The 14,463-nt window shown below is 40.8% G+C and overlaps 1 protein-coding gene across 1 annotated transcript in view; it reads right to left on the reverse strand.

The window, feature by feature from the left end:
- The window catches only part of BRINP1 (BMP/retinoic acid inducible neural specific 1), a 204,221-nt gene that overhangs the window by 137,650 nt on the left and 52,108 nt on the right, over positions 1-14,463 (reverse strand). Inside the window, exon 2 of the mRNA XM_032164985.2 lies at positions 10,428-10,695. Coding sequence (XP_032020876.1) covers positions 10,428-10,645 — 218 coding nt within the window. The 5' untranslated portion in view covers positions 10,646-10,695. The remainder of the gene's footprint in view (positions 1-10,427; positions 10,696-14,463) is intronic.

Genomic DNA, 14,463 nt, shown 5'->3' on the forward strand with positions numbered 1-14,463 from the left:
TTATGTAACATGTGCAGAGCTTAATGTCCTGACCTCTCTATTGAATTTTCTGGCGTGCATGCTAACATCTTCTCTGTCCATTACTTATGGTGAATTACTTGCAAGCTCGAGAACAAGTATGCCCTCCTCTAAACCCTACTTCAAAACACACACAAACCTACTTAAAATATTTTCTTGGAATATTTCCTTAATCTTGCAAGACCAGCTCAATGCCCTTTCTTTGCACTATTACTCCATTTTATACTTTTTTTTCAACACTCCTCATACTAGGTGTCGATTTGGCCGCTTTTAGTATATCTCTCTCCCACTACCCTACAAGTGCTCCTGAAAGGCAGAGATGAATAATCCCTTGGTGTCATCAGAGGCTAACACAGTGCATACACATTAGTAGGGACTCAATAAATATTTGTTGAATTAATGCACAGGTGAGCAGTTTTATCTCAAACTGTTTACCAGCAGGGAGACTTATTTCTTTCATATCATTTGTATTTACGTCCTTCTTTCTCATACAAACCACACTCCCCCATGAATGTGATGTAGAACCAGGTGAGCTGGGTGTTATGCTAGAGTCGCAGAGAGACTGTCAGAAGTGTTCAGCAATGGAGGCTGTACCTTGCTGACTTTCTCTGAATAATAAACCTGCAATTTGAGGAAAAGCAAAGTTACCTATACCCTCCACCCCGCCACACACACACACACACACACACACACACACACACACACAGACACACATACACACACACACACAGCCTGTCTTGAAATGCTGCTGATTGCCATGGATGTGCTTGGGTGAGAAGCAATCCCTGAGGGACAAATGTCCCCTGAGCATTACACATCAAAGACAACCTGGCAAGCACGGTGTAGTAGGAACTAGAAGATGAGATGTCACAGACTGTTCCCATCACCTGGGCTGATTAATAAATTAGACTCTCGCGAATCGTGGGACGTGCACTGTGTACATGAATCAATGTATGCTGATAGCTTAAAGATACCTTGCCAGTATGGTGGCACGTGTTCCTCAGGGCATCAAAAATCTTTCTGTCTCTGGTGCTGTTTCTTTAGCTTCCTCCTAAAAAGTGTCTTCCTCGTATAACAACGGAGCAATTGCTACCTTCATAGGGTACCTACACTACAAAGAACACCAACCAATCATCCCCACTGCAGTTGTTGGAAATTCCAGTAAGACATCTCAGAGTCCCTGTTGCTGGATTTGCAGGGATGGATACTTCGGGTATTTGTTTTAGCTACTAGTCCTCGAACATTTGCTCTATGCTAAAGACTATCTCTTTTTTTTTTTTTTTTTAAATTTTGAGAGAGTCTCACTCTATCACCCAGGCTGGAGTGCAGTGGCATGATCTTGGCTCACTGCAACCTCTGCCTCTTGGGTTCAAGGGATTCTCCTGTCTCAGCCTCCCAAGTAGCTGGGATTATAGGCGCCCACTACCATGCCCGCCTAATTTTTGTAATTTTAGTAGAGATGAAGTTTCACCATGTTGGCCATTCTGGTCTCAAACTCCTGACCTCAAGTGATCTGCCCACCTTGGCCTCCCAAAGTGCTGGGATTACAGATATGAGCCACTGCACCTGGCTGCTAAAGGCTATCTTATATTCTCTTCTTAAATCTTCACAATAATCTTGGAATTTATCCTTGTTTTGCAGATGGAGAAATTGAGGCTCACATGGTTTAAGTAACGTGCCTAAGATTTCATGGGTAGGAAGTGGCAGAACCAGGATTCAAATTAAGGTCTACCTGAGTCTAAAGACTTGTTAAGCTATAGCTACCATTGTATGGTTCACATAAGCTTAGACACTAACTTGAGGCCGGAAGGTTCCATCAAGGTGAGTGGGGAAGAGTCAGGTATAGATAAAGGGTGGAATGCAAAGCCTTCCTCCAAGCCAGTCTGCGAATCCATAGCTAATGAGACCCAGTAATTCTTGTGCCCAGGAGGAAGGCCTTGAGAGATAAAGAAATTGCCCAGAGGCAGAAGCCTGAGCATTCTGGTTCCTTTTATTAGACATACGAAGGTATCCAGCAGCTGTAGAACTCTGCATAAAAGAATGCATCCTGCCACAGGGTGCTGAGAATGGAACTGGAGTCGGTAAGCCTGGATGCTGCACAGGAAAAGGCTGCCTGACCAGTAGGTCCACAGCAGCTGTTGGTGGCACTGATTGGTATTTGAGGGTTAATGAAACCCTTCTTCATTGCCTTTGCCTTAGTTCCAGCACTCCCTTTCTCTCCCTTAAATTACTGCCACAGTTTTCTAACCCATCTCTCTTTCTCCCTTTCTCCCACTCCTCAGGCTGCTACCTGAGCAATTCTAACTGTATATCTGTGCATGTCAGCTTCATGTTTCAAAGCCTTCATTGTTGTCTTTTTGCCCCCATCAGGCAAGGCACAGGTTCTAACCTGCTTAACACAAACCCATTGCAAACTCTGCTAATCACACATGGTACAATTTTCCTCTGAGCCAAAACACAACCACGTTAGTGCATCAGCATTTTAAAAAATAAATGAATCGTAAAGGAACACATTATATTTGAATGGAATAGAACAGAAGATATCTTGATATTTAAGAAGCATCACATGTAGTAAGGTTAAGTTTTTTTTCATGGATTTTTATTTCAATCATATATTTTCATCTATATTTCCGGCTAGGTTTATTGAGTGAGTATCAAACTAAAATGTATTTGTTCACATGTATTCAGGTCAAAAATGTACAAAAACAACAACAAAGAAAAAACACTGTTCTAAATGGCTATCTAGTAATATTCTGCCAATTCACTAGACTTTAAAGAATGGTTGAAATCCATGTGCTATCTCAAATTTCTTTTGTTGTTGGCTTGAAGCTGCTCTCCAACCTTATGCCCTACTATCAGTACTACTTAAAACACACCCAAAACACATGAAGACATATAGTTCCAGGCTTTCTCCTGTCTTCTGACTTTGCAGGTGCTATTCCACTTGCTAAGGTGCTTCTCTCCTCACTGCATTCTCATGAATCCTAATCCTCCTTGAAGCCTGTGTTCAATACCTCTTCCTCCAGCATGCCTTTCCAAACATGCCTCTTCCTCCGCTCCTTCCCCAACTTTGCCACCTCAATGCAATGTAAGTTCCCATTCCCTACACCCACAGAGCTTCAGTGGCATCTCTCAAGGCACATGGCACTGTGGTTATTTGCCTTTCAGTCAGTCTCCCCCAAAGAGACCATGAATTCCTTGAGGGAAGGGATCAATGATTTCTTCCCTCTATCCCCAGGAAACAGTGCAGGGCCTGACTACTAGGAGTTTAGAGATCAGTAAACATTTTTTCAAATGAGTGAGTAAGCTGCAGGTGCCCCAGATCACAGATCCAGTCTCCCTTTCTTCCTTGGCCAAGATTTGGAGCACAGTATTTGAAGCCCTAAGGGCTTTTCTCCATTTCTCCTCCTAATCTACTGAATCATAACAATCGCTATCTTTAGATCAGTTTAAAGACTCTGTATCAGTCTGTCCGTAAGAGTGGGTGGGCAAGTAGGTCCATTTTCAGACACTGCTCGTGACAAAAGCTGGACAATTGCTCTGTAGAAATTGTAGCTAACTATGGTTTGTAACTCACAGAAGTCAGTTCAGTAATGGCAGGGGAGCAAAGAGGTAAAATACTGTAAACGTACCAATTTGGTAGCAATAAAGCTATCATTTTTAGAATTGGAAGATCAATTTTAAATAATCAACACTAAAGATTATCTTTGAATTGGTGCCAGATGGCCCAGAAAAATGTTTGCTGGATATCCTTCTCCACTTCTATCTATTCAGGGAGACCTTCATAAAAAATTTGCATTAATAGAGGGATGTATGTGGGCTGGGGGTAAGGAGAGATACAGGTTCATGCCTCTCACCAATGCTGTCAGCCTTTAAATGGCTGAAATTGACAAACATGAATATGGGCCATCATCCCATTCTCATCTTTTGAGTCAACAAGGAATGTTCTGAAGGGAAGAAAAACTGTCTTTTAACACACTTGGTCTAAGCCGGTTTTTAATGACACAATCCATGTATATCTGGACCTAACAGTGGAGGCTGAATATCTTACTTCCTAAGGAATACTGTAGTCAGAACCAAAAGGCACTAGAATTCCCAGAAGAAGGAAGAATTTTTTTTTTTGACTGGAGAACTAGTTTGCCTTAACCACTCCCTCTATGCAGGAGAAAGCAAAAATGGATCCACCTCTCTTCAGGCATTGAACTGCCATCCTGGTCTGTGGCCATGTCTAAAAACATGGATGATTCTTTCCCCATTTTATCCTATGGACATACACTCTAGGAATCCAGTCATTACAGTGGTACCTATATTTAAGCCATTCCAATTCAAACTCATGAAGACCAAAATCTAAGACCATTTATTCAAATATTCTTCCCACCACTCTTTTTTTCCTTCTTCCCCAGAAATACTAGAGCAGGATTTCTCAACCTCTACACAACTGAAAGTATGTTGGATAATTGTTTGCTGGAGAAGGCTATCCTGTGCATTGTAAGGTATTTAGCATCTACCCACTAGATTCCAGAAGCACCCCCAACAAACACCACAACCAGTTGGACACCAAGAATCTCCCCAAATACAATTGCTAAGTGTCCCCATAGGAAGCAAAATTATCGCTGACTGACAATAATTTTTTTAGCTCCTGTGTCTCCTAGACCAGTTAAATCTAAATACCTGGAGAAAGATCCAAGCATTGGTATTTTTAACTTTGCAGGTAATTCTAATATCCAGCCACTTATTTGCATATTGGATCAAAATTGTACCGAACTAAACTGTGGTTCTGCCCTATATTGAGTTTGTATATCTATACCACAGGGGAAATGACAAACTTGGGAATTTGAAATGAAAAGGGGAAAGAAGAACTAAAGGTTTGTGATGAGAAAACTGAAACTGCTAACTTTTTTCCATTATAAACCAGGAGGTAGATTTAGACCAAGAACTCGAAGCAAAAGCTTAACAAGAAGATTGGCTTCCTCAACCAGTTAACCAGTTACTCAAAACGAAGAAGTATCCCTTTTAGTGTGCTCTGACGTAGGCTGGAATCCAAAGAAGCAATACCCAAGCTGTCAAATTTAAGCAGAGCCCACAATTCCCTGAGCCTGCTCACCAGAATTTCAATTCCTCTGAGAAAAAGAGGTTGTATGGTTAAAAAGTTATAGCCAAATACTGTTACATAGTCTAATATTAATAAAGGTCTGCAGTAAGGAGTCCTGTGTAACTCTGGGTTTTCCATATGCAGGTCTATATCATTTGGGAGGCAGATGGGCAAAGTCAAGGATGCAGCCTCTAGAATCACACTTGCCTATGACAGGTCCTACTGTATCACAAATTAACTCTTTTACCAGGTACAAGCTGTGCAAATGGAGAGACAATAGCAATACCTACTGCACAGGATTATTGTAAGCATCAGTTGCAATAATTTGTACACCAGATAAAGTGCAATGCTAATCACTTAAGATTTCAATATTAGCAATTAACTTATCACTGTTGTGATGATTATTGCTTCTTTGACTATGAGAGTCATCATGGAAAAATAAATGGGTGTTCTTTTTTTCCAGAAAACATCTTTTAATATTACATTGAACTAGAGTTCTCTGTAACATACATTAAGAAATGCTGATTTCGACTAATTTATGCCATACTAATAGAAATGTAGTTCTTGTACTGCATGATGTCAAGATTATACCTGGAATCAAAAGCTGAAGGCTTCTTTCAAGTTCAAACACAAGCCCCTGGAGTGGGGCAAGGGTGGGCTTCTCTGTAAACTTCACTTGTCTGTAAGCTCCTTGAGGGCAGGAATCCTGTTCATCACAAGATAAACTCCCCATGTACAATATCTGGCATATCTAGATGCCAAATCTATACTCTTGAATGACTGCTGTATAAAGACCACATCTCATTCATCTTAGCAGAACCATTCATCCATCCCCAGCACCATCCATTTAGCCAAGTAGCTTTACCACAAAACCTATTATTTTTATGAAACACATGAAGAAATTACCAGGACAACAGAGGAGGGCTGAGATCTATACAACTCTGAAATAAATATGCAATACAGCCAGGCAATTAGACTTGGCTTACCAAGATTTGATTTACACTCAACTTCCAGGTATATATTTAGAGCTCAAAGGGAGATGCAACGTAAGCCACAAACCACTTGTTCTGCAACCAGCAGGGAAAACCACTCAGTATGGAACCACCTCTTGTGACGTAGTGACCACCATTACCAGAATCTCCCCTTTGCCCTGACTCTTCAGATCCAAAGAGTACCATAATTATTCTATTAAAACCATCTTTGAAATAATTGCTAAATTTACAGCACCTACTGATGATCTCACAGTTAGGAAAAAAAAAAAAAAAAAAAACAAAATAAAACACAAAAAGGTATTGGAAACACAGGAAAAATCTATGGACTAACTGACTTTGAAATTACCATGAGAATAAAAAAATAATTCCTAGTAAACAACCAACATCTGAAGTGGAAGAGGGAACCACCATTCTGACATGCCTTTGTGAACAGATGAGAAAACTGAGTCTCAGAGTGGTTGAAACTTGCCCATGGTCAAAGGAAGCCTGTTAGCATTTGGTAATAAATCAGGTAACTAAGAACCAGGGAGAGTTGTGACAGCATAGAGTTAAGGGCCCACGTTCGGAAGTCCCACAGACCAGCTTTTGAATCCCAGCTGTGCCACTTCCCAGTTGTGTAATATGAACAATGGGCTCTTAGTGCCTTTCTCATTTATGACATGGGACAATAACAGTATTTCCCTTCAGAGTGTGGCTATGAGGAGTTAATGACTAATATATGTATAGTCTTAACAGAAAGTGAAAATAAGTTACTTTGTTAGAATGATGATTTAGAACTCTAATGAAAAAAATTCAAGCATGAGATAACTTACATTTTACAAGGCACTCTCACACAAACTGTATCTCACTGACCTAGTAGGTAGGGCAGACATCATTATCCCTTTCTACAGAGGGGGAAACTGAATATCTGAGCGGTCATTTCTATCCATGGAAAGATCATTGTTTGATTATTCACTTTTTACGCCCTCTGTCCTTCACTCCTAATTCTGAGCTGGGTGGAGGAGGGGGTGGGGGTTATGTGGGGATAGGAGGATATATGTGTGTAATCTGTTGGGTTTTTTTGGTCATCTCTATATTAGCAAACAGTAGTACAATTTATGGATAACGATTGTTGTTAAATTCTAAAACAATAAATGTATGAGTGAGTGAATGCTGCATACATGAATTTGCCCAGGATGAGAAAGCTGGAAAGAGGCTCCAGGATGAACAAAACCTAAATCTCTAGACTCCAGACCCAAAATCCTTTCCACTACCACATGCTGTGTTTTCAAATGACACTATTTCACAGAATCATGGAATTTCAGAGATAAGAATGACCTTGGAGACGACTTCAGCTAGCACTCCTATTTTACAGATGAAGAACCAAAGGTTCAAAGAAGTTCCGTTAGTTGACCAAAATCACACAATCAGCAGATAGGAGAGCTGGGTCAGCACCTGAGTTCCCTGACTCTGAGGTCAAAAGTGCTCCCACTGCACCCTGGCAGATTCAAGAGCAGAAAACTCCCCCAAGCCTTCAGGTGGCAACTCAAGCTTGTGAGTGACAGAGCATTTACGTCATGCACTCAAAAGACTGCATATGCACACACTGGTGCTTGGCTTGTAAAGCAACATGAGAAGAGGCTTCTGCTGGGTTTTAATTAAAAAGGTTCTCATTGTTGTCACTAGCAGTGACTTGACCAGGACTCTGTGAGCAGAAGCCAGCCTCTGTGTACAAATGCAGGAGAAAGAAGATGGCCTTAACCTAGTTAAATAAGGAGAGAAAGCTGCTTCTCAGTTTCCTTCTGAAACTTCCCAATCACCCTGGGTTCTAGCCAGGATTCTGGGGAGGAGGGTACTGGTGGAAGCTTGAGGTCTGGGCAGATCAGTAAAGCTGGCTCTCTAGCATCAAAAAATGTAGCACTATGATAGTCAGGCCTTTCTTTTTTGATGATGAAAATGTCAAGTTTGTAATGTGCTGTGTCCATGCTAGCATACAGGAAGACAGGCACAATGGAAATTGCCTATGGACATGCTTTGTTGAAACGTCAGTGTTTCAACAAAGTGGCATACAGGAAGGAAAAAGTATCAATTCACAACTGCCCCAGTGAGCATGTCCTAGTTGGCTGTTTTTCTGATCAGCATCTGGATGAGCACATGTCTCTGGGTGCATATTTGCATCTGGGTTCATATGCACATTATGACAAGAGTTCCGCCTAATCCTTGTACATTGTTGGTGCCAAATCAATGTTTGTGGTATTTATGATTTCCCAGTTATACACATCCTGCACATTTTTCTTTATGGCACTTATTAAAAATAGAAATGTGCATGTGTTTAATTACTGTCAGTCTCTCCTATGACAGCAACTACTATATTTATTTTACTCTTCATTGTATCATCTGCCCTAAACTTAGTGTTGAGTTTGTAGCTGGTGCTTAATAATTATTTGAGGATTAAATAAAAGAAGGAAGGAATAACTAGATGACCAGGGGCCTAACTTCTGGGTTGAACTCCATCATTTAATTAACCATTTGACTTTGGCTAAATCTTAAATGTAATTTTGGAGCTAGACAGAATCTTAGAAATCCACTTATTGGATGATTGCAAACTTTGTTTTAGGAGTAGAATCCAAAGTAAATCATACATGAAATCTTAACACAAAAGGAGATACAAACCTTCTCTAGTATAAGGGAGGTGTGGGGCTCAGAATCCGGCCTGGTCACCTCTTTGCTACACTCCCCACAATGGTTTCTATGGCTACTTTAATCAATCCTCAGGTTTTTGAATAACATAGGTTGAAAACTGCTGATCTACCTCAGCCCTATCATTTGATAAATTAGGACAGTAGAATGCAAAAGATGAAGGAGCTTACCTAATGTCACAAGACCAGTGCATGAAGAACTGAAATCAGTATCTAGAGGTCTTAATCCCCCATCCTCATTAGCAAACTTTTACTTCTCAACATGTCTAAAACAACCCCCCAGATATTTACAAATGATTGTAAAGAAAAATGTTTGGAAAAAGTTTCTTAGAGTTGCAACACTCCACATTTGGAAGCTATACCAGGGGAGGCATCCAACAGAATGGTTGGAAGGAAAGCACTGGGTTCAGGTAAATCAGTGTGTAGACCCTAGCTCCACTCCTTACTGGATGGATGACTTACAGCAACACACTCAACCTCCAAAGTCCTGATTTTCCCATCTGTAAAAGACACTGCCCATCTCATAGAGGAGGTTATGAGAATTGAATATCCTCCCTTCATGGCACATGATAAGTGCTCACTAAAATGATGCTACTGTTGAATATTCTGAATCTGTGGTTCCATTCAGGGTACCTCTTATTTCAACAGCAATAACCAACACATATGGATTTCTAACATGGACCAGAGTTCCTTTATAAAACTGCATTATAGCCACCACCATGTGATATTATAACTAGTTATCCTCCTAAGACCACACCTAACTACACCTGAGAGAGTTTTTTTGCATTCTCTTATTCATTTAAGTCTACAACATTCACTGTGTGTTTATGATAAGAAGGCAGAGCAAAAATCACTCTGGGGATCTAGAAATGAATTCTGTATAAGTCATTCCCTCAAAGAGTTTCCAGTTAGGTGAGAAAAATATACAAGAATGCACTCTAATTCCAAATGATTTAAAATTAAAGCGGTGTTAGTGTAGAGAGCTGTGGATTTATCAAAGGAAGGAATGTGAAAATTTTAGGATAGTTTCAAAGAGGAAAGAATTTGGGCTAAGTCTTTTTTTGGATGAGTACAATATCAGTGGTCCAAGAACCAGTACAGACCTGCTTAAGAAAAGGTTTCCTATTTTTCCAAATGTTTGAATGTATTTGGGTAGGATATTGGATACATCAGCAGCATTTTCAAAACAACGTTACTTATACTTGATGTGGCTGACTAAAATTATGATATGGATGCAGATAAACCAGATTCTGAATCCCAGTCCAACCACTTCTAACTGTATGACATTAATCAAGTAACTCAACCGAGCTGAGGCTTGATGACCTAATTTGTAAACTGGGAAAAACAATCAAAACCTATATCTGATGGTTATTAGAATGTTTAAATGAGATAATGTATAATAAGTATTAAGCGCCCTGCCCAGCATATAAATAAGTACTCAATAAATATTAATTATTTGATCCTCTCCTTGTCATTGTTAATCTCTTGTGCAAAGAAAAAAAATTTTCATCAAAAACAGCTTGTGGAAGGAGCACAGACCCTTGACCCAGACACTTCTGCACACAGCAAGGTTTAGCACCAATCAACGCCTGACTCCACAAAGCACAATATGAATGTAAGGCAAGGGCTATGTAGCCCAGGTCTTACCTGTATATTTTATATCTGGTTGTAAATCCTTGACGGTGTCTTTCCACAAAGGATAGGTAGCTCCTGGAGTGGTGGAAAGGCCCCCTGTCTGAAATGAGCCAATCAAATTCCTTGGAGACATGTTGGTCTGTCCCAGCTGGTTCCTGGTGGGAGGGCTGCACTGAGATACGGCCCCATATAAACAGGAAGTAGAGGAGCTCAACAAACCTCCAGTTCATGCTTTTCTGCCGGCCTTTTTCCTCTCATTCTTGCTCCATTCTGTGGAGTCCTATAGAAGAAATAATAAAAAACAGAGAGAAAAAAAGAGAAACCAAAAGAGAGAGAGGAAAGGGGGAGAGGAGTAAAAGAAAGAGAAAGACACAGGAAAAGAAAAAATGTGATTAACACATCTTCATAATAATACCTTATATCACTAGAGTGCTTTAAAGTTTATAAAACCCAGTACAATTCTGGTTAAAAACATAGAATCTATGGAAATCTAGGCCCAGGTTCCCATTTGGCTATTCACATATTGTCTGAACATGTACAAACTGTTTGGTCTATTATGGATGCAGTTTTCTTGTAAGTAAAGCTGAGGGTGAGCTTACAAGCATGTATCTTGGCACTTGGCACATCGTAGATGCTCAAGGAAGATGTGTTGAAAAAAACGAATAAAATAAATCAACGCAGAAACAGAGTCTCGAACACCCAGTAAGAGACATGGAGTCATAATTCAAGTGACTGTACCATCTACTGTCTTCACTAACAACCTGCCTCTCATAAAGAGGTATCAGTAAACAAGACTTCCTTTTCCTTCTCTCAGCAGGCATGTATCCACTGAGCACACATTTTGCTTTTGCATGAACAGATGAATGCACAAAGCCTTGTGATGGATTATTATCATGACTATCTAGGTTGAATACTTTAGAGATGAAGAGTTCATGGAGCTTGCTTACAGTTCACTTCTGCAACATTCAATGGAATGTCTCCCAAACCCAAAGAAACATGGCCAGAGAATTTGTCATTTGGTGACTCAGCCTCAAAGGTTGCCCAGGGTTCAAAAGGAAAACTGAAGGTGGTCATTTTGTCAGGGGGTCTCACATGCTTCTTTTATTAGGAGGTATTATGGCCCAGTGGTGCTGCGAGGTTGAAATGCTTAAGACTAAGGGGTAGCTTTGGTAGAGAGGTTCCTTGTGGAGAGGATAGACCAGAAATCGCAAGGCCAGGCCAATTTTGTAAACACAATTTAAACTTTTTGTTTAGTTTTGTTTTGTTTGAGACGGAGTCTCACTCTGTCACCCGGGCTGGAGGGCAATGGCACAATCTCAGCTCACTGCAACCTCCGCCTCCAGGGTTCAAGCAATTCTTCTGCCTCAGCCCCTCAAGTAGCTGGGACTACAGTCACGTGCCACCACACCCAGCTGATTTTTGTATTTTTCATAGATATTGGATTTCACTATGTTGGCCAGGCTGGTCTCGAACTCCTGACCTCGTGATCCGCCCTCCTTGTCAGTCTACTTACTCGCTTAACTGTATGTGACCCCATCCTACTTATTCTAACAGAGCCTCTCTTACTCCATATTGAAAGGCAGCTTTAAATCCAGTTTGCATCTGCTAGAAACAGTAATATTTCAGGTCATGTATTTAAGTTTTCTGACCTTCAGTTTCCTCATCTGCAAAATGTGGTTAATAATAGCACCTACACTCAGAACCAAGGTGACAATTAAATGACATAATTGCTCCCTCTTGTGCCTGGCATACAGTAAGTGCTCAATAAATGGCATGTATGATGATGAGGATAATGATGATGAATGTCGATACTGATGTCAACTTATTCCCTATGAGACAGTGTTTCTGTTCACCTGATCCCCACTGCCTGGCCAAACCCTGTTTAAATCCCTCGATAGCCAGCTGAGGTCAGGTCCTCAGAGGTCATTTTCTTTTTTTATTCATTTAAAAAAGTGTTATTTGTTTACTCCTCTGAACTATAGTTGCTCATTTTCTGTAACTGCATTTTAGCCCTTATCGACCTTGTATCATGCTTACAGGCATACTTCATTTTATTGTACTTCACTTTATTGAAATTTGCAAATATTAAAGTTTTTACAAATCGAAGGCTTGTGGCAGCCCTCAGCCTAGCCAGTCTGTTAGCACCAATTTTCCAACAATGTGTGCTCACTTCGTGTCTTGCTGTCACATTTTGATAATTATCAAAATATTTCACACTTTTATATTATTATTGTATCTGTTATGGTGGTCTGTATCTGTTATGGTGGTCTGTGGTCAGCAAACTTTGATGTTATTATAGTAATTATTTGGGGGCACCATGAACTGAACCCATATAAGATGGCAAACTTTATCGATAAACGTGTATGTTCTGACTGCTCCACTGACTAGCTATTCCCTTTCTCTCCCTTTCCTCAGGCCTCCCTACTCCCCAAGAAACAATAATACCGAAATTAGGCCAATTAGTAAACCTACAATGACCTCTAATCGTTTCAGTGAAAGGAAGAGTCCTACGTCTCTCACTTTAAATCAAAAGCTAGAAGGCATGGCAAAAGGCAAGATAGGCTGGAAGCTAGGGCTCTTGCACCAGTTAGCCACGTTGTGAATGCAAAGGAAAAGTCTTTCAAGGAAATTAAATGTGCTGTTCCAGTGAACACATGAATGATAAGAAAGCAAAACAGCCTGGTGTTGAATGAAGAGAGTTTTAGTGGTCTGGGTAGCAGTCAAAACAGCCACAACATTCCCTTAAGCCAAAGCCTAATCCAGAGTAAGATTCTAACTCTCTTCAATTCCACGAAGGATGAGGGAGGTGAAAATGCTGCAGAAGAAAAGTCTGAAGCCAGCAGAGGTTGCTTCCTGAGGTTTAAAGAAAGAAGCCATCTCTATAACATGAAAGTACAAGGTGAAGAAGCTAATGCTGATGGAGAAGGTGCAGCAAGTTATCCAGAAGATCTAGCTTCAATTATTGATGAAAACGGCTACCCTAAACAACCTATTTTCTTTCTTGTTTTGGAGACAGAGTCTTGCTCTGTCACCTAGGCTGGAGTGCAGTGGTGCAATCTTGACTCACTGCAACCTCCACCTCCCGGGTTCAAGCAATTCTTATGCCTCAGCTTCCCCAGTAGCTGAGATTACAGGTGCACGCCACCATGCCCATCTCATTTTTTGTATATTTAGTAGAAACAGGGTTTCGCCATGTTGGCCAGGCTGGTCTTGAACTCCTGACCTCAAGTGATCTGCCTGCCTCAGCCTCCCAAAGTGCTGGGATTATAGGCGTGAGCCACCGCGCCCGGCCAACAACCTATTTTCAATGTATACAAAATAGCTTTATATCGGAAGATGTCGATGATTTTCATAGCTAGAGAGAAGTCAGTGCCTGACTTCAAAGCTTCAAAGGACAGACTGTCTCTCATTAGGGGCTAATGCAGCAGGTGACTTTAAGTTGATGCCAAATGCTCACCTACCATTCCAAAAATCCTAGGGCCCTTAAAAGTATGCTAAATCTACTCTGCTTGTGGTCTAAAGCCTGGATGACAGCACACTTGTTTACGACATAGTTTACTGAATATTTTAAGGCCATTATCCAGAACTACTGTGCAGAAAAAAAGATTCCTTTCAATATTATTGCTCATTGACAACGCATCTAGTCACATAAGGGCTCTGATAGAGATATACAAGGAGATTAATGGTGTTTTCATGCCTGCTGAAACAACATCCATTCTGCAGCCCATAGAGCAAGGCATGATTTTGACTTTCAAGTCTTACTGAGAAATACATTTCATGAGGTCAAGAGATCGAGACTATCCTGGCCAATATGGTGAAACCCCATCTCTACTAAAAATACAAAAATTAGCTGGGCATGGTGGTGCGCACCTGTAGTCCCAGCTACTTGGGAGGCTGAGCCAGGAGAATCGCTTGAACCCGGGAGGCAAGGTTGCAGTGAACCAAGATCACACCACTGCACTCCAGCCTGGCAACAGAGTGACACTCCGTCTCAAAAAAAGAAAAAAAAGAAATACATTTTATACTGCTATAGCTGCCATAAAGAGGG

This window comes from Hylobates moloch, unplaced genomic scaffold, assembly GCF_009828535.3.
Source record: "Hylobates moloch isolate HMO894 unplaced genomic scaffold, HMol_V3 SCAFFOLD_10, whole genome shotgun sequence".
Taxonomy (NCBI): domain Eukaryota; kingdom Metazoa; phylum Chordata; class Mammalia; order Primates; family Hylobatidae; genus Hylobates; species Hylobates moloch.